This window comes from Ceratotherium simum, chromosome 2 (assembly GCF_057802395.1).
Source record: "Ceratotherium simum simum isolate JZ-2026a chromosome 2, ASM5780239v1, whole genome shotgun sequence".
Classification (NCBI taxonomy): Eukaryota; Metazoa; Chordata; class Mammalia; order Perissodactyla; family Rhinocerotidae; genus Ceratotherium; species Ceratotherium simum.
In genome coordinates, this window is record NC_141901.1 from 12,662,277 (window position 1) to 12,682,614 (window position 20,338).

The window sequence follows — 20,338 nt, forward strand, 5'->3', positions numbered from 1 at the left end:
ACAATACATTTTCATCTATATATCTGCCTTGTGTTTTATCCTGTACCCCCCGCCTTCCCCGAAATTACAAGCTTGACAGGGCACACGTACCACACAACCAGTGGAGTCCAGCTTGCGATCTGAGATGCAACGGAAGTTCTTACTGCAGCCACCGTTATCTTTGCTGCAGTCACGCACTGGACCAAAGGAATCTAAGAGAACCTCCAGGCTGTCGAAGGAGGACGAGGTCATCAGCTCCTCTCTGGGGGGAGAAACAGTGGGCGGTGGGAGGAGTCAAGGGCTCCAGGTACAACAAGTAGCATCATATTCCGCCTTCTTATCCGGCCAACTGGATCATGTCTCACTCTCTCTTGAAAAAATGAAAGATCAACCATACTCTGAGCCTTGAACTAACAAATTATGGACATTCTCCATATCTGGGAAATGAGCCAAGGCTGTAACGTCTGGTCAGAGAAGGAGGTCTAAACCTGGGCAAGGAAATTAATATTTTATTGCCTGTCAGTCCTTCGGGGATGTAGCAAGTGCTTACAAACTCTAATTTTATGTCCTCTCCCAGCGCCTGAGCCTTGGGGTGTGCGGTATTGACCCAGATGGAGTAGATCCTGGCACTGCGTCTGGGGACTTGGAAGGCAGCCTGCCAACTTCTCCTTTCAGCTTGTCATGATTCCTTTCCCAGCACCTTGGACCTTCAGGTAGTTTCTCTCTCAGCCTCCCAAGCCTAGTGCAGGCCTCAGCATGCTGAGGCCGGACTCACCTGACCTCCACAGCATCTTCCATCACTGTCATGTCCGTCTTACACTTTGCTGATGGATTGATGGCCAGTTCAGCTGGTGGGATCACAAAGCTCTTGCTGAGGGGCAGCCACATGCCTTCCCCAAGGGTGTAGGTGAACCTGCAGGGACACCCGACACCAGGTGGTTATGACTGAGGGGACAACCGTCCCCACTGGAGGGCCTGGCATTCTACTGCCAGCGGCTTCCTTCTCACCCCTCGTAGTCCTCTTCAGAAAGGAGAGTTTATTGCCATTTTATGGATGAGATGACTGAGTCTAGAAAGGAGAGTTTATTGTCATTTTATGGATGAGATGACTGAGACTGAGGGAGGCAGAGAGGCCTACTCCTGCTCACATGTCCAGGCAGTTGGAGAACTGATTATAGCACCCACACACCAGCTGCTAGAAGTGGTTTTTATCAAGTCATAAGAAACCGAGTTCCAGTTTCCTTCAGATTTGAAGCTGGGCTTCCCCTATCTTAAGTCGGATATAATTGGAAGCATTTTAATCAAAGAGACACACCGGCCTCCCACCACCCCCCTCCCTCGGGTTGCACACCCACAGTGGTAGCGATGGTTTCTCTCTGTGCCTGGAGGAACCCTACCAAGAAAAAGAAAGGAGAAAAGCTCCCCTTTTCTGGCTTCTGTGTGATGGGAGCAGAAGTGACTGAAGCCAGGAGCCTCCAGGGAGGAGAGAAGAGGGATGAACAAGACAGGCCCAGATGTATTCTCTGCAGCACTCCCACTCACACCCTTAGCTAAGGGTGTTAACCCTGGGGAGACAGGGAAGATTTTTTTTTTTATTCTTATAACAAGGGCTAAAAGGAATAAAAGAATCAATCAGCATTTCAAGGGAAAGCTTAAGGAAACCGTGAGAGATTATTTGTTTATTTATACATTCATTTTATTTCAAAGGCATTCAAATGCTCTGTGTTCACAGTCAAAAATAGTCTATGGGCTGAAAGCCAGTGTGGGTGGGATATCACGAGGCTGTGGCAGTCTGACGTCCCCTTCCAACTTAATGCGGAGGGAGGAACAATGGAAGGATGCACGCAATTAAACAGAACCCAGAGCTGGTTCCATCAGCATGCTGGTCACAGAGCATTTCAGAATGCTGTTCTTTTCTCTCCCTGAACCCACATGCCTCCCTCTCCACTCCCCTCCCCACTCCCTGGGATGCCTGAGATGCTAGGAAACAAGATTGATGACGTGAGATCTTTTATGAGAAATGTAGCCCCCTCCAGAACCCTGGCCGCAGAGAATACCCACTGACTGAGGCTCAGGAATTACAAGCAGCCAAGCCACATGATTTTCACCCACTCCGTGAAAGAGAGTTCTAGGCACTAGAGCAGATGAAAGGGGACAGGCGGGTGCTCAGGGGAGGGCAACCCACTGAGCAAGTGGGATGTGGCCAGGATTTGGGAGGTTTCTTCCCCATTCCCACTCTTACTCTTGGACCCCTACGTCTCTGACCTGCTGGGCAAACCTCTGCCTTAAGCAGCATTGAAATATCACAGATGCTTACTGCTCTGAAGGAGGCACTCAACTCTTCCCACCCACAGGGACAGGAGGCAATAGGTGTGGCTAGATCTGCACAGGGAGGAGTCTGCACCATGTGAGGGAAGCACACTACTAGGGGGACAGAATGGAGACCCCCCACTTCACTCTTCTGTGAAGCAGTAGGCAAAATTGAAGTCATGACAGCCCCTTTACACACACACACACACACACACACACACACACACACACACACACACGCGTCATCTGGCAAGATTAAGGAGCCAGTTCAGGGCAAGTGATTGCCCCGAGGTGCCTGGAACCTGGGACTTAAGGATGAATGTGGGTTGAAGGCAACAACACACAAGTATTTGTGTTGACTTTGCATTTCATAATGGACGTTCTTGAGAGAGCAACACTACTATAGGCAGGCTGGGGTAGGGGCACCACTAATATTATATCTAATATATAGTTTCAGAAAGAACATACACAAGTTTAAACGGTAGCAGGGAGGAGGCAGTTTACTTGGACATAAAGGTGAGTTTTTGTTTTCTATTTTGGTTTTAAAATGACAAGTTTTGCATTGATGCAGAAGAACCAATCTGTGACCTGTACCTTATAATTTATGCAACAGATTTTGGGAAACTGTTGGGAGTTCTAGCGTATTTCTGACGATTAATTTTTCTTTTGGAAGAGAGAGATCCATGTCCATCCACCTCACAGTTTTTCCTTCCTCCTGTACGTGCAATAATATTTTGAAGGGAAAAGCAAACCAGATCTTTCCCAACTGAAACTGTTTAATGACACCCAGGCCTACAGAACAAAGCTCACATCCCCAAAGACATCCTTCCCGCCCACCTCTTCAACCCCTTCCTTCACCACACTCTGCTGCACACTTTGTGCTCCTACAATGCACTCTGACAGTGGTTCTTAAAGACATCCTACTTTTCACGCCCTTTGCCTTTGCTTCTAATATGCCTTCTTTCTGAATTTTCTTCCCTCTTTTTTGTAGGACTCCCACTCATTTTAAGATTCAGTTAAGGTCTCACCGTTCCAGAAAATCCTCCAGGACCTTCACGCTCAACCCTCAGGCTGAGCAAGACACTCTCCTCCGTGCACGTGCACACAGTCGCTTGCCCCGCCTAAGACGCTGAATTGTGCCCATGTTTTCACGTGTCCATCACCCTCAGAAGAATGTGCTCTCTTGGATGAGAGGATAGTTCTTTGTCATCTTTGTATCCCTACTGCCTAACACAATTTCTGGCCCAAGGAGGTCACTCCATAAATATTTATTGACTGATCAATATTTAGTTATGTTCTTTAGTTTGCACAGGCTACTGGAGTATACAAACTCAAAGTTCAAATTTAAAGGTAGGAGCGGTGGTGAAGATTATCCCCCATTTAGAGCAGGATATGGGTTAATCTCTGGGTTTAAATGAATTTAATGGTCAAGATGGATCTGGGTTTGATATTGTGAGGATTTCCAAAGTGCACAGCAGCTTCTGAGACGTGACACTGTACCAGGTTAACAAGAAAAAGAGTGTAATCTTCAATCTCTGGGAGATCAAGGTGAAACCCTATAGGGGAATCAAAGTCAGGAGGGGGCGTGAGACTATCCTTATTGACAACTCTCAAAAGGGCAGGTGCTCTGCAGACTGCCTCATTTATCCTCACAACAGCCCTCTGAGGTTAGCCGTTTGGCCCCATCATACCAATTTGTCAACTAATATTTTAAGAAGTTTAGCAACCTCCCCAAGGTCACCTCTCCATAAGTGGGAAAGATGGGGGTCGGTCCGATTCTCAAGTGTGGCTCACAGAAGCTTTCCAATCCATGCTGGCTCATGCCTATGAAATTCTAAAGTTTTCTTTTATCTGCAAAATCTACTAACTCCAAAAACCAAATATAGAACAAACTGTCAGAGAAAAGCTGTGTCCTGAAATCTCATCTGTCCCTCATTCATGCAAATTTGGCAGGAATTATTTCGAAAAGCCACCAAAGAGAAGTTGGGTGAGCATCTGGAATGCTTTCCCAAGTTGGGCCTTTTCTCGTGACAGCCGGCAGTGACCACTGCAGTTGATGGCTCAGCTGTAGCCTGAGTCCTACACATGGCCCTGTTGAACTAGAGCTTGAAACTTCTGTTCAGAGGCAAACACTCGCCAGAGGGCACTGGACAGAACAAGCCTGTGCTCTCACTGTGGCTTGGCATCAAATGGACTGTGGGAAAACTGACAAATAGCTGTTAGCCTGGCATCTCCACTCTTCCCAAAGCATTCCGGGATGAGGTATTGTTCCCAGGGATGCAGGTACACACCTGGGAGGAAGGTCTCTGAGAGATAAATTTGGTCTACAGTAGTCCGTTCCACCAGAGGGTCTAGTGGAATGGAGTGATCCTAGCCACAGTGGAAAGGAGGTCTTTAGCACTAGACTGGTTTTGGTGAGAAGACTCAGGCTGGAGGTTCAGAGTCCCTTTGGACCCTTCTCAGGATCTTTGGGACTGCAGATTACCAAGGTTAGATTGGGTATCAGGTCTTTTCCTAATCTGGTTTCAAGTTCTTAGGAAATCTGATGTGATCATCTACAGATATTTATTAAAGACCTACTGTGTTTAAAATTGTATGTTAGATATTAAACATTCAAAGCCATATAGGGAACTACCCCTTCCCTCAAGAAGACAAGCCATGTCATTGGGGAAACAAATAGGTAAATTAAAAATAAACATGAAATACAATAGTTGACAAATAAATATTATAGTCAGTATGTTGTGGAAATTTGGAGGGGGAAAAGTCATTGTGGATTGGTGCAGTGGATTGGAGAAGCTTTAGAGTGGTGTTTCTCAATGCTGGGCACAGATCAGCATTACCATGGTGCTTCCAAAAGACACTCATGCCCTGGTCCCACCTCCCAGAACTTTTGAATTAAATGGTTTGTACCAGGTAAGATCATTTGTCATTTTTAAAGCACACTGGGGATTCTCATGAGGGTCAGGGTTGCAGAACAATTTTTGGATGAGACCGTAAATTCCTTGAAGTCAGGGACTATCATGGTCATTTTTGTTTGGTCACATCTACATCATCTAGAACAGTGCCTTGCGATAGCAGGTGCTTGACAGATGTTGGCTTCAGCTGAGACTTGGTCTAGACGATGACAATGGGTGGTGTTTATATTAGGAGGAGAATATGCATTCTTGCTGGAGGAAAGAGTATGAGCAAATGTGTAGAGCAGAAAATGTTCAAGTTGTTGGGGCAGTGGATCAGTTAGAAGATACATTTGACTAAGAATGGAAGGTTCTAGAGAAGAAGAGTAGCTTATTAAAAGGGAGTTGTACATCGGCACTCAATTGCAGAAAGATTTGAATGTCAGAATTTAAACTTTATTCCATAGTCCAGGCAAATGTACAATGGCTTGGAATTCATCAGGACACTAAATCATAAGTGAGGAGAGTAGCAACTAAATAGTCATTAGCTTCTGTAAGAAATTACATTCACTGACCGGGTCACAGAATTTTCCAGAGTGGCCACTGGCAGTTGGTTTACTCAGATTCCAGGTTTCTATTAAAGTTCTTAATACCTGAAATAAGGAGATCATGAACCATTGCTTTCATCTGAGAGACTAGTTATTTTCATGTTAGGGTCCAAAATAATTAATCACTTATTGATTAACCCATTGGCTCCTGAGATAGTTGACTACATGGGTCAAACCATACAAAATCTCCCCTGGAGTGCTTGCACATCACAGCCAGTTGGCAGCTAACAAACTTGAAAAGAGTAAATGGTGCTTGTGGGGATGGAAACACAGGTTTTGTGAAGGTCCTAAGAGCAATTTCATTAAGGCCCTTGCTTTTCAAAGTGTTAGTTTCTGACTTTTAGAGGAGAGAAAACTTATTCATGTCAATCAGCCCAACTCCACCAGACTCTCCATCTGCCTTATCTTTATCACCCTTTTAGGTCCTGGCAGACCAGCAGCAGGAAAAAGGGAGAAAAAACTCAGCCAAACGATAAATCATTGTTGGAAAGTTTAAATATCCAAGTCATAGTCTAAGGAATATAGCTGACATCTCTTGTAGCACACATCCTCAAAGGTAACCTGCAGCCAATGCCATTAATGTGACCCAGCCTGCCCCGGGAGAGACACTTGGGAGAAAAAGGGCAAGGGAAGGCCCTGTGAGGAAGTGGTTCTGAAATCTACAGTCTAGCTAGGGGCATGCCTTAGGAGAACACTGCAGTGGCCAAGCCCCGTCCATCCAGAGTCAGCAGGGAGGAGCAGGAGAAGCTGGGGTAGGGAAGCCAGCTCTAGGAGGCAAATGCAGGAGTAAAATTACCACCTAGGCCGGGACTGGCCGAGAGGGAGGGTCTGGGGAAGGAGTTTGGAAAGGCAGCAGTGAATACGCGAGACTCAGCACACTGTACGAGTGAGTGAAAACAAAGGAAGTTTTCCTGCTGTCCCATGCTGCTCACCATTCCTCCAACAATGCTGTGCAGTAGCTTACTGCATCCTTTGACATCAGACACTCGTGCAGGACTACTCACTTCCTCTCCCAGGGGGCTGGGATTCATGTCCACACTGCCAGGCCAACCACAGTCTCTGGCACTTAGTAGGGACTCAGCAAATGCACATTAAGTGAAGGATAGATTGACAACATAAATGATAAGATTTTAGTTTGGAAATAAACTTGTGTTCCAGCTAAGGCCTGGGATGAATTACACTTTTTGAAAACCCAATAGTTCATGGCCAGCACCCAAATTCTTCCTCTGCCTATTGACTTTTCTAACATGTGCTATTACCAGGTATGTAGGTAGAAATTTGGGAGGGACTAGAAACATCCAATTTGATCAGGAGGGTGGCAGATAAAAGAAAATAATAATGAATTAGAGAAAAGGGAGGCGTGGGCGGGAGAGATTCATTTTGAACAACTTAAGACATTATGAGGAAGCTGCAAATTAGATGCAAAATGGAGAGGCAGAAACTGACATTAATTGCCTGCTCTGTGCCAGTTTCTGTGCCAGGGGCTTTCCCTGCATTATCTCATATATTCCTCACAACAATAGAGCCAGGCATGTAATGTAGCCCCATTATACAAGTGTGGAAACTGGAGGCTCCAAGAGGTTAAGTAAATTACTGGGGTTCACAGAGCAGGCAAGGAAGGAAGCCAGGACCCAAACAGAATCTGTCTGACCTCAAGTCCTCCATGCTGTCACTGAGCACGACGAGGGGCAGGCACTTTTGTTACTAGGAGAGCAGAAGGACTCAAAGTAGTTCCTATTTTATACTTTACCAGTAGGAAAGAAAGTTCAGTGAGAAGTGGGACCCGGGGCTTGCAGATGTACATAAGCAAGTTCCTGGAAAACCACTTACCTGAATATTTTATCAGACGGCTGTTCTCCCAAAACCAGGTCAAAGCCTCGCTGAAATATTGTGTAAGGCCAAGGCCTAAAAGGAGAAACATCATTCAATTAAAGTCAACTCAACAAACACTCCCTGAACATCCACTTTGTGCCAGGCACCATGCTAGGTTCTGGAGACCCAAAGACAAAGAGGACCTAGTCTCTGTCCTCAGGAATCCCATGAATGTGAACTCACACAAGACCCTGAATGCTGGAACCCAACCAAGAACAGGATCAATGTAAAAATCACCGACCCACTAGGAAAGTGGAATTTAATAGAAATGACAGTTGGAACCACATATAGAGTAAAATTATATTAATGTAGACCTCATATAGCCATAATTCATGGTCCTTCAGATGTAAATTTAACAGAAACTTAGCTTTGCCTCACTTAAGAAAGAGGGACGGCTTGATTTCTTGGAAAAGACAAAGCCTCTGGAATGAGAGAGTTCTGAGTTCAAACCCTGTTCTGCTGTTGAACCAATTGTCTGACTTGGGGCAGATAAATGGCCTTGTTGGGTCTAATTTCATCACTTGTAAAAACACAGTTACTAATAGCTGCCTCATAGACCACTGTGAAGATTAAGCAAGACTTTTAGTCCAAGGCCACAGTTCATACCAGGTCCTTAACATGTTCCCTTTCCCTATTCAAAATGACATAAATATTCTGAGTCTTTGACAGGTTCCAGATGGTTTCAAACACTTTAATGTCATTCATTCAAACAGAAACAATTGAAATGGTATTTTTAAATAATCCTTAACTATAAGTCTCTCTAGTGAGCATCTAGGTGTTGTCGCATGTACTTAAAATAACAAAACTATTTCTTTTAAATAGGATATATCTTTTCACTAACCCAAACGTCCAACCCCCAAATTATTTACTCATTCAAGCAAGACTTAGCAAAGCCTGGATTTGTGTTGGCTACCAGATGTTGTGCACACTGGATGAATTGAGCCCTGTTCTCATGGAACACACAGTCTCCATGTATAACCCAATTATACAAGTATTGAGGATTTTACTGTAGACATGCCTTTGGTTTTCAAGGTCGACAAAAAGTCAGGAGAATGAATCAACATAATTACTTGAGACTAAATCTAATACTAGGAATTAACCCAGTGGTTGTCAATGCGAGTGGTATCACCCAATGGAGAGCATTTGGGGAAATTTATGGCAGTTGCTCTTGAATGACACAATTATTGGAGAACATTACTAGCATTTAGAAGGCAGGGAAAGGAAGGCTGGAATAGTGCAGTGCTCAGGACAGCTCTGCACTACAAAAAATTTCCCCATGTCCTGCAAACTTTTGAATGTCCTGTTGCATGTTTATGTAGGTGAAAACCTGCTCACAATTACCTGAGCCTAGAAGCTAATTCCATTTATGTATAAGCATAAAGCAGCTTATACTGTTTTAACATATGACGAATTTTCTAGGGGTATAACTACCACGTAAATTAAGGGAAGATTGTACATTATTACTTAAAATTTTGACCAAGATTTCTTCATAATTTTGGAAAATAGTATCATCGTCTGCAATGATGTTCATGGTCTTTGAATCACCAATACAGCATGTCGATATCAGTCTATACTGCTCTTACATATATCATATATTTCATATTACATTATGGTGAATCTACATTAGGTGCAAATGTCTGTCAATTTTATAATTTCTCCACCTGTAATAGAACAGAGTATTTATTCATTAAAATAGCTATTATATCATTATAAATTACTTTCCTATTATTTCTCTTTTATTTACTGTTATACTTATTATAAGCTATTATATTTATCTTTTGAAATTTTGTGTATAGAGATTTTATTATTTATGAATATCATTTAAGGATTATAAAAGGAGTTAAAAAAAATTTCTCATAAAATAGAGTGTTGGCTCTGATAGGGTTGAAAACCGCCAACTTAACCCAACCAGCTAACCAATTAACTACTAGCTGCAAGGGGAGGCCATTGGGACTACATAAGGGAGTGGCTGGGATGAATGCATTCATTTTTTATGCTTACTATTTATAAACACTTTATTTCCGGAATTCATCTTAGAAATACCCTGAGGCAACTAGAATTGGCTCCCAAAAGCACCCAAACACTGTACTATGAATGACCCTTGCATCAAATGAACAGCTCACCCCATGTGTTCTTCCTGTTTGTTCTGTTCATTGGAGGTGAACCCACAGAGTGGGGTTGGAATCTGATTCTTCTTTGCTGAACAGTAAGTGGTGGCTTATGGGCAGCTAAAAAATATGTATTAATTCAAGAAAAAGTCTAGAAATTATGAGAAAAAATGTCTCATCTGTTCCTAGACACCTAGAAAGGGCAATTAAAAGAGAAGACGGACATGCAACTTTGTCTCTTTCTTGGGCAAAATCACATTGTATTTACTAACAGTTTAATAATTTCAAATAACACACATTTTGCCTTCGAGTCATCTCTAGTACTCAAAACTGGTACAATGTGTAATTAGAGTTAATTCTTGGCACGGTTCCTAGGTTGTTTGAAAATATATTTTGAGGAGCCAAATTTTAGGACGAGCGTTGATTACAGCATGAACAATTAACTGCGTGGAATAACATAAATAAACCTGCATTCAAGCCATAGGTAATGAATCAGTGAGCCCAGAGACATTGATTAAGCACAAGTCAGCATGTTGCTAGGTAGGTCACGTAAAAGAGACTTCCTGCTCTCGAGGGACCTGAACATTAAGAAAGGCAACTCACAATCAAGGGGGGCAGATGTGCAGCCTAGACCCCGCCCCCGTTGCATTGGGAGGCAGCAGGGCACAGTGGTAGGACGTGGGTTCTGATATCTGATAGCTTAGCTATCAATCACTGTGTGGCCTTGAACAAGTCCCTTCCTTAATCATTCTATGTCTCCTCTTCCTCCTTTGTAAAATGAGGCTGATGGTAATAACTGTATGTACCTGGTAAGGTTGTTATGAGGAGGAACTAGTTAATATAGTTAAAGTGTTCAGAACAGTGTCTGGCATTTAGTGAGTGCCATACAAGCATTTATTAAATAAGTTAAATTTACTGGTTACCTGAATCAAATATAAATACTATAATAAGGAGATTCCCAAATTTAAGGAAGAGGTGTCTTGCCCGAAGGTGCAAATGTAAAGTCAACACCAGGCTTAAACTCAGATTGTAAACGGATTTGCGTTGGCTGGAGAGGAGGCAATGATGATGTGCGAAGACCACCTCCCCCAGCCCCACCTCCCACCCGGCAATCACTTCACAGGGCAATGACTGCATAGTAGTGACATTACATACAGAGAGGGGAGGGAGAGCATATTGTGAAATGGCAAGAGAAGTCAGAGAGCTGCAAATTGCTCCAGCAAAGGAATAAAAGAGAATTTACTTATTTTCTTCCCACTAGTCAGAGAAGATCTGTCAGAGAGATGGGAATTCTTATTTGATTTATTTAGCAAATATTTACAGAGGGCCTATTGTGTGTGAACAGTGATATGAGGCAACAGACCTGGGATAAAGAGATTCTTGCCCTCAAAGGAACCTCCAGTCTTTCTGAAGAAACACATATATGTCTAGACAAAGGGAAGAGAATGAGTGAAAGGGAAGAGGAGTAGAGTTATAGGAGGTGAGTTAAGTGGCAGCGGCAGTGTTAGATCACTCGTCCTGGGTGCCAGGAAGGCTGGGTGTTGGAATGATAGTAGGGGGAGTGGAGAGGCTACAAGAGGCCATACAGGAAGAGGCGGGGGCAAGTGATGAAGAGCTGGACCTAAAAGCACCAAAAACACTTTGGAGCTGAATTACCTGAGGCAGAGTGAACGAGGAAAGGCCTCTATATTGGGCTCTCTGGGTGTCAGTCCAAGTAAGAACACTGAACTGGCCTCACCAAAAAGAGGCCCATCACTGAGTCATATATCCAGGCTCAGATGGAAGTTGCCTTGGGGAAGCCTGTGTCGGGGATCAGAATTTGCCACCCCAAAATGTGTCTCTTTGGTTTAATTATTTTTAAGACCAAAAGACTCTGAAAGAAACTTTGACCTTCCCCCTAACTGCCTAAAAGGGCCGGCCCCATGGCTTAGCGGTTAAGTGCACGTGCTCCACTACTAGCGGCCCGGGTTCGGATCCGGGGCGCGCACCGATGCACTGCTTCTCTGGCCATGCTGAGGCTGCGTCTGACATACAGCAACTAGAAGGATGTGCAACTATGACATACAGCTGTCTACTGGGGCTTCGGGGAGAGAAAAAAAAAAAAGGAGGAGGATTGGCAATAGATGTTAGCTCAGAGCCAGTCTTCCTCAGCAAAAAGAGGAGGATTAGCACGGATGTTAGCTCAGGGCTGATCTTCCTCACCAAAAAAAAAAAAAAAAAAAAGAATTTGAGATAGAAGGTCTGTTCCAGGAGGGAGCTATCATCATAGATAACTATAGTATAATGTAAATTAGGTGTGGTAGACAGGAAGGAACCTAGCAAGGCCCATTTGATCAAAGTCCTCCCCATGTCCCATTGTCTTTGCAAGGTATGGCAAACATTTGCTTACCAAACATACGCATTTCCATCTCCATGTGAATTGCCTGCCTTCCTTTTGAAGTCCCATACCACTACCCCCAAGATTCTCCTTTGTCTTTAGCTATAGAGGGTATTTAAAGTGGTGGCTTCAACATTTTGGTGAGTTACTCAGTTTTCCTGGGTTTCCCCGAGGTATACATGTTATTAAATTTTGTTTGATTTTTACCTGTTATTCTGTCTCATGTCAATTTAATTTTTAGACCAGCCAGGATAACCTAGAGGGTAGAGGAATATTCAGGATCTAAGGGCCTTTATAATTGTTCCTCTCCTCTCTTTGCTCTGTTTCTCTCTCTAAAAACTCAATTCTCTCAAAATGGCTAAAGTACATGGTGGAAACGTGGCCTCTGGCAGCTCCAGCTCATGTCTTTACAGGCTCAGAGGAGACACTCCCCCTCCTCATTAGGAAAAAGTAATCCCTGGTAGAACTGCTTGACACATCCTGGGTCAGAGGAGCAACTGGACAAATCTCTGGTGACAGGGAAGCAGAGGTATCTAAGCAGATGGTGACTCCCATTTGGTTTTCAGGGCTGGAGCTGGGAGGAGGGGGAATATCAAATAAAACAATAATTTCCACCTCAGCTTCTATCCACTTGTGGTGGCAAGAGCGCTGCCTCCATCAGGAGTGGGTGGCATTACTGAGCAGACCATGCCAACATCAGTTTTGTGGAAAGAGCACCCACTGAGGAGCTCAAGGATAGCGTCAGGTCAGATGGGGGCAGGAGGTTGAACCCTGCAATTGGAAGGAACCCTCAGTCTCTTGACTTCAGCTTAGATATGTGGTCTCCAATGTTCTCTGTCCTGCATTAGGCAACCCAGTCACATCTTCTTAGTTTAGGAAAATTAGCAGAATCAGAAGTCAGAATAAAGTTTGTTTGCTTGTTTGTTCATTCGTTAATATCTTCATTCTGACAAATCAAGACGCTGAAGGTTGTCCTTCCCTGTGGGAGCTACAGATGGTCTAAATTCAGGGCCGCACAGGAACCATCTGGGACCCATCACCTCAAGCAAGAACATAATCTGTGCCACAGAGGAGCCCCATTGTAATGGAAACACAGCAGCCAGCAGGACACACATGCAAATTGTATACACTGAGAACTATTAGTAATCTTTTATTTGCCTTTTCTTTTCTCTCCCTGTCTCACATAATACCCATAGTTCATGCAGAATGTTCCCTACGTACTGGCAATTTCCAAGTTTTCAGCTTCTCTCCTCAAGTCTTGTTCTTCTTCCCCAAGACACATCAGCTGTCACAGGGTTTTTTTCCTTTAGTCTTGGCCTTGGGCTAGGCCATAAGTTGGCTGTGGCCTTGACCTGGTTGCATGGGCATTTCTTTCACCATGTAACGTAGACCCAACTGAGTGAGTAAAAACTCTGCATGGCCAGCCTGACTGGATGATCCCTTCAGACTGGCCTTCCCAGTGCCGAAAGAGACCACTTCCGCCTGGACAAGAACCCTTTAAAGGATGTTTTTTTGATTAAGTGCTAGACCCAGTTTTCCACCTAACTACGGCACCTGGAAACAGAACTTGGAAGCTTCTAGTCAGTGTGCCTAGTGATGAGCTTCCTTGTGGAGAGCTTAAGACTCGTCACTGGTGGGGACAGGGGAATAGATGTAGATAGATACGTGATAGATAGACAGATAGATAAAAAATAGGTGCAGATATAGAGAGAGCGAGACAGAACACATGTATGTATGCATGGTTATACGTATGTATGTACATACGTATGTATGTATACGGGTGTGTGCATACATAGTTCAGTGTAGAGGGAATGTTCCAGCTGGAGGCAACGGTGAATAAGGCATTTCATGATGAGCTTTTAGAAACTCAGCAGCTTCTTTTGAACTTATACATTCCTCCACGTGTCACTAAAGAGAGCATTTTACAAAGGATAATAATTTGTCCATAGTTAAATGAAAGGACATCCTTTTAAGCTTGCCTCTGGCCCCCATTAGGCTAAGTTTCTGGGGGAAGCACGGTTGCCAAAGTTTCTGCCCAGTTATTCACAACACTTTGGGGTCCTATAGGAATTCATATCCATGTATAATGTGAGAGCTTTTATGCAAACCTTCCTTTTCTTATCCAGGTAAATGCATTTCCAAGGAAGGGGCAGTGAAACAAAGAGAGAATAGAGGTTCATTTAAAAAATGCTTCTGGAAAAGGTAGTTTGCAAGATATACAGGAGAAAAAGTAAAGAGAAAAATGGTAAAAATGACTTTTCCAGCTGTGCAGTTGGCTGAAACATTCCATGCTTCCATTTACCCTAACGATAAGATGGGGAGCTTATCACGTGCCACCGTCTTCACAACCAGTACCAGCTCTGGGAGGAACAAGTACTGGAATGCCTGATGCCTGGATTATCTGGTAAATCTGTGGCTTTGTCAGAAGTTCAATAACAAGGATAATGGTGTCCAGTGTTTCTATAGGATGCGTTAGGGCTGCGGGGTCTTCGCAGATGTTGTTTCTCTACCTGGAATTTCTCCCCCTCTCATTTACTTGGATAACTTACACTATTCTTTAAGTCTGACTTAAAAATTACTTCTCAAAATAGGCTTTCCCTGGTGCTCCAAGTCTAGGTTTTGGCCCCTTGTTATATAAAGCACTATGCAGTTTCCTTTATAGAACCAACAACTGTAATTAGTATATGAAGTATTTAGTTAATATTTTCCCTTCATCAGACATAAAGAACCCTGCCATCAGTGTTGCTGGATCCTCACCGGCCAGCCTAGCACCATCACACAGCAGAGACTCAGTGAAGAACTAGACTACGCTGCCAAGGAGGCTGAGGGGCGGGCAGATCGGGGTTTGGGTCCTGCACGAGGTGGTCCATTGCTCTACACAACCTCAGCTAGGTCACTTAATTTCTCTCGGTCCCAGTATCTTCATCTATAGAATGTGGATAAAATAGTACCTAGAGTTGTTAAGGGAGCATGTATGTACCTAGCACAGGGCCTGCCACACAGAACCAGCTCACCCAATATTAGTCATTGTTCATTATAATTAACATTCCCATCTGGAGAATAGAAAATGCATTTCTAACAAACACATAGAGACAGAGATTGGATTGGTGGTTACCAGAGGGGAAAGGGGGAGGGAGGAAGGCAAAAGGGATAAATCGGCACATGTGTGTGGTGATGGGCTGTAATTAGTATTTGGGTGGTGAACATGATGTAATCTATGCAGAAATAGAAGTATAATGATGTACACCTGAAATTTATACAATGTTATAAACCAATGTTACTGCAATAAACAAAAAAATTAAAAAAAAAAAAGAAAATGCATTTCTAACATTACATTTTAAAAATGAATCGTAATGATCTGGTATATTTTACAAACTCGTGTTATCTTTAAACATGTAAATCTCATGTAAAGAAAAATTAAGTATGGATGTGATTTTAGGCACTATTTGTCTATTAATAGGTAAACAAATTCATTTAGAATTTTTTTATGTAGAAAAATAACATACATATTTGTCAGTAACTAGCAAAGCGGCTAGGAGTATGGCTCTGGCGCCAGACTGAGTAGGTTTAAAACCTATCTGTACCACTTACTAACTCTGTGCCCTTGGTCAAGGTCGTTAATTCCTGCTGTCAGACCACTCTATCCACGTCCTCTCCTTGCTACAGTCGTGCCAACACCACCCTGCCCCCATCTTCCCTCCACATTTCAGAGCCTGGATCACTGTCCTCTCCAACACTTCTCCATCATTTTTGGTGACTTCAGTAGCCACTAAGAAGATCCTTTCAATGCTCAAACCACTCAGTGCCTTGACTTTTCTCCTCAACGATCCTATCCTCCACCCACGGTCCCATGGTCATAGCCCACCTTACCAATATCTGCAACCCCTCCTTGGTCACAATTTGAAGAACCCAGTATTTGACCATCACCTCTTACCCACCCAGCTCACTCCTCCTAATGCCACAACAATTTTCCACCCTCCCGAGACTTAAAATCCATTCATCTAACCACCGTTTTATTGACACTCACCCACCTCACGTACTGTCTCCTCTCTTTACTCAGATTAAATTCTGTTATCCATTAATATAACCACATCCTTTCCCGTAACCTCAGCTCTCTCGGCCCTCCATTGCTTCATCATGCTTGTCTGAAACACTCCAACATGGGTTAAACTCAATGACCCTTTGGCTCCATTTCTGTGTTTGCACAGATGAAAGCCATTGGCAATCACACTGACTGGTCTCATTTTAAATCCCACACCACTGACCTCAAGTGGCTCTGAATACTGCCCAGTGATCAAACTACCTTTTCCTTGTCTGCTCACTCTCCCACCCTCTAGATCATTATTTCATACCGTCTTTTTTCTCCTCAAAGCTCCAACACCTCCTCCCCCATCCTCACCCTCAGCTAATGACCTGCTTCCTATATAATTGAGAAACAGAGGTCGTCTGATTAACAGCTTTCACCACCACATCCACCCACCTACCTTCCCCTGTGCCAATTACTTGGCCCTCCTTCCAGTAATTAGGCAGGAACAGTTTGTGTTCTTGTCTAGAATGCTGCCATCCCAACTCACCCTTTGGCATCTGCAGGCATTGGGATATAAGGGAAGGAAGCCCACATGGAGGTACAAGTCCAAACTCCCCTCTGCTACTATGACCTCAAGCAAACAATAGCATCCTAGAGCCTCAATTTCTTCATATATAGAATGGAAATCATGAGGTACAGCATACTCCACACAAACTTCACATTGTTGGACAAAGTGTATATAAATAAATTTCAGATCTTTGATAATCTTTGATTATTCATTTCTTTTCTTTTTTTTGGTGAGGAAGACTAGCCCTGAGCTAACATCTGCTGCCAATTCTCCTCTTTTTGCTGAGGAAGATTGGCCCTGGGCTAACATCTGTGCCCATCTTCCTCTACTTTATATGTGGGACGCCTGCCACAGCACGGCTTGATGAGCGGTGCGTAGGTCCGCGCCCGGGATATGAACCTGCGAACCCTGGGCCGCCAAAGCAGAGTGCGTGAACTTAACCACTACGCTGCTGTGCCAGCCCCTGATTTTTCATTTCTTAATCAACTTTTTTTGTAGTTTTCATTCTATATTTTGTATATGGGCATGTGTGTTTTTAACATAAATTATCTCATGTACAGATAGGATAGTGAAAAACTGACCCAACCCCTGCCTCTCTGTTGCTCAGTTCTCTCATCTATAAAATGGGATAATAATAGCCCACCAAGTGCACAAGATTAAATGATCTCATATATGCAAATAGCTTATAACCTTGGATATAGTAAGTTCTGAATAAATGTTAGCTGTTGTTATTCACACATTATTAGGAACGCTGGTTCTAAATGATGAAAAGGGTTTTTTCCTGAAGAAATTTTAGAAGTAAATAAAATGACTTTGAAAATGATGATAATGAACAATATGTTGTGACTTTTCCCCCCAGTTTTGGAATTCAGGGATACAACGTCCCCCTAAAAAGTGGCAATAAAGATAAATACACACAGTGTGATAGTTAAATTTATGTGTCAACTTGACTGGGCCATGGGGTGCCCAGATATTTGGTCAAACATTATTCTGGGTGTTTCTATGAGGGCATTTTGGATGAGATTAACGTTTGAATCAGTAGGCTGAGTAAAGAGGATGGCCTTCCCTAATGTGAGTGGGCCTCATCCAATCAGCTGAAGGCCTGAGTAAAGCAAGAAGGCTGACTGTCCCCTGAGTAAGAGAGAATTCTTTTTGCCTGATGGCCTTTGAACTGAGACATCAGTTTTTTCCTGTTTTCAGACTCAAACTGAAACAGTGACTTTTCTTGGGTTTTGAGCCTGCTGGCCTTCAAACTGGAACAACATCCTCAATTCTCCTGGGTCTCAGGTCTTCGGACTCAGACCAGAACTGCAACATCGGCTCTCCTGGGTCTCCAGCTTGCTGACTGTGGATCTTGGGACTTGCAGGCTCCATAATCACATGAGCAGTTCCTTATAATAAATCTCCTTCTATATATTCTATATCCTCTTGGTTCTGTTTCTCTGTAGAATGCTGACTAATACACACACATACATACACAAATACAGAATCCACACTTAACCTTTTTGTCAACACAAAGCATGTCAGGGAATAAGGGAAGTGAGGCGACATGGGCATGGACCCCAGGTATATAGGAGACATTAGTACCTTGATCCCTAACGCCTGCCTTACGGGGAGAAAGGATGGACATCTGCTTCTGTAGACTCAGGGGTCATTATAGAAGGCAGAGACGAGTCCAGCTGTCCTCAGATGGGGAAAGTTGGCCCAGAAACCTGCAGTCCCCCTGTATATTCTGGGATCAAGGATTGTATAAAGCAACAGGAAGAAACCTTGAATGGTCAGAAAAACCGGGTAATAGTAGTTGCCATTTACCAAATGAACATCTACCACGTGGCAGGCAAACACCAAGCTCAGTGCCATCCACGCATCATTTCACACCACCTGGGAAGCTATGCAGCTATACAGTTATCCTCAGGTTGCAAAGGTAAACAATGGTTCAGCAAGGTTAAATAAGTTGCCCAAGGTCACACAGCTAGTAAGGGACAGAGGTGAGTGTTATCATGGATCACATAGCCCCTACTTTTCCCCCACCTTGCCCTCCTCCTCTCACCATCATGGGCATAGAGCTGCTGGAGAAAACATACAAAGACAGCATCGGGTCTACAGGCAGGGACGTTGCCTGGGTATTGGCCTGGCTTGCCCACTACCGGCCTCTAGGAGCAGGGTGGTGGGTGGGGCACAAGAACTACCTGCTCCCATGCCTGTGTTTTCATAGAGTAACGGTACATATTCCATGTGGTATTCAAGTCACCTGCTTATCTGTCTTTCTCTTTAAATCTTCTCTCATTGACATAGCTCCTGAATCTCCTTTATCTTTGCGTCTTTCGTAAAGGACATTTAGCAGAATGGCTCTCGGGCTTTGGGATACATCAGATTCACCCCACATATGGGCACAATGGTTCTCAAACTTCAGTTGCTCTCATTCTGTATATCTAGGATGGGGTCAAGCATCAGTATTTTTAAAAAGTTAGATGGATGATTCTAAACACACAGGAGGTTGAGAATCATCAACCTAACACGTGCCCACCCACGCCCTTTGCCAATCTTTATGAATGAGTTTGGTATTCTATAAAATATGATTGCCATACAAACAGAAACTACAATCTAGCCTGAGAAGTCACTGGAAACCACTTTTTAAATTTCTGAATAATAATGAGAGATGAAGCATATTGAGTTCCTTCCTGTCCCCTTTATTGATGAATTAAGATATCCCAAACCTCATTACAATTATATAAGACACATATATTTTTTAATTGTCAGTCATTTTGATTTTAGTGGATCAACATTTCCATTTAAACAGTATTATAGAGAATTGAGACTTTCATACATTTATAAATGCATCCACAGGCACAGCTGTCACGCCACATACATACATACGTGTGCCCGTGCACATGCTCCACATACACACACACACATGCTCACAGACTCACACACACTCACAAACTCACACACATTGCCACGGCTGCAACATTTCCCCAACATTTGGGGTTGTGGCGGGCTGGTAGGACTCAAGGTGCTCTCCTCCCCCTCTCTCAACCTCCTGGCAGCTGCTGTGGACACGGAAAGCAGTCCTGCAGAACAGGGCCACTGAGAGCAGGGTCCCTTGCAGATCACAACCGGGCCTTCAGTCATTCACACAAATCACCCCAGAAAGGTCTCACTATGGCTCAGGTTTTGTGGGTGGGCTCTGGAGTCTGACAGATCTCTGTTTGAGTCCAAGGTCTGAATTCTAGCTCCCTGCCAGCTATGTGAAACTGACCAGATATTCAACCTTTCCAAGCTTCTCTTTCTTTTTCTGTGAAATGGTGATACTAAAAACTACCTGTTAATTATAGGATCGTAAGAAGAGTCAACGAATGAATAAATACCATTCCAGTACAATGAGTGAAATATAGTTGTCACTTTCTAAATGTGAGTCTCCTTCTCCCATTTCTCTCTGGACTCCGAATCTAAAGGCTCAGTTGATTTTTACTCTGGGCTAATGCAACCAAGGTCTCCAGCTCAATCCTCCTGAAAGCTTGTTAGTCTTGCTTACTCCTGTCCACGGGCACAGCCTGAGCTGGGCGTCCCTGGATACCCATCTTTGCTCACAAAT

The 20,338-nt window shown here is 43.6% G+C and overlaps 1 protein-coding gene across 2 annotated transcripts in view; it reads right to left on the minus strand.

The window, feature by feature from the left end:
- Positions 1-20,338, minus strand: part of ASTN1 (astrotactin 1) — a 308,295-nt gene that overhangs the window by 93,301 nt on the left and 194,656 nt on the right. For both annotated transcript variants that reach the window (XM_087438277.1, XM_004425007.3), the window contains exons 9-11: positions 7,622-7,696; positions 755-892; positions 91-241 (exon numbers count right to left, since the gene is read on the minus strand). In XM_087438277.1, the coding sequence (XP_087294403.1) occupies positions 91-241; positions 755-892; positions 7,622-7,696 (364 nt within the window). The remainder of the gene's footprint in view (positions 1-90; positions 242-754; positions 893-7,621; positions 7,697-20,338) is intronic.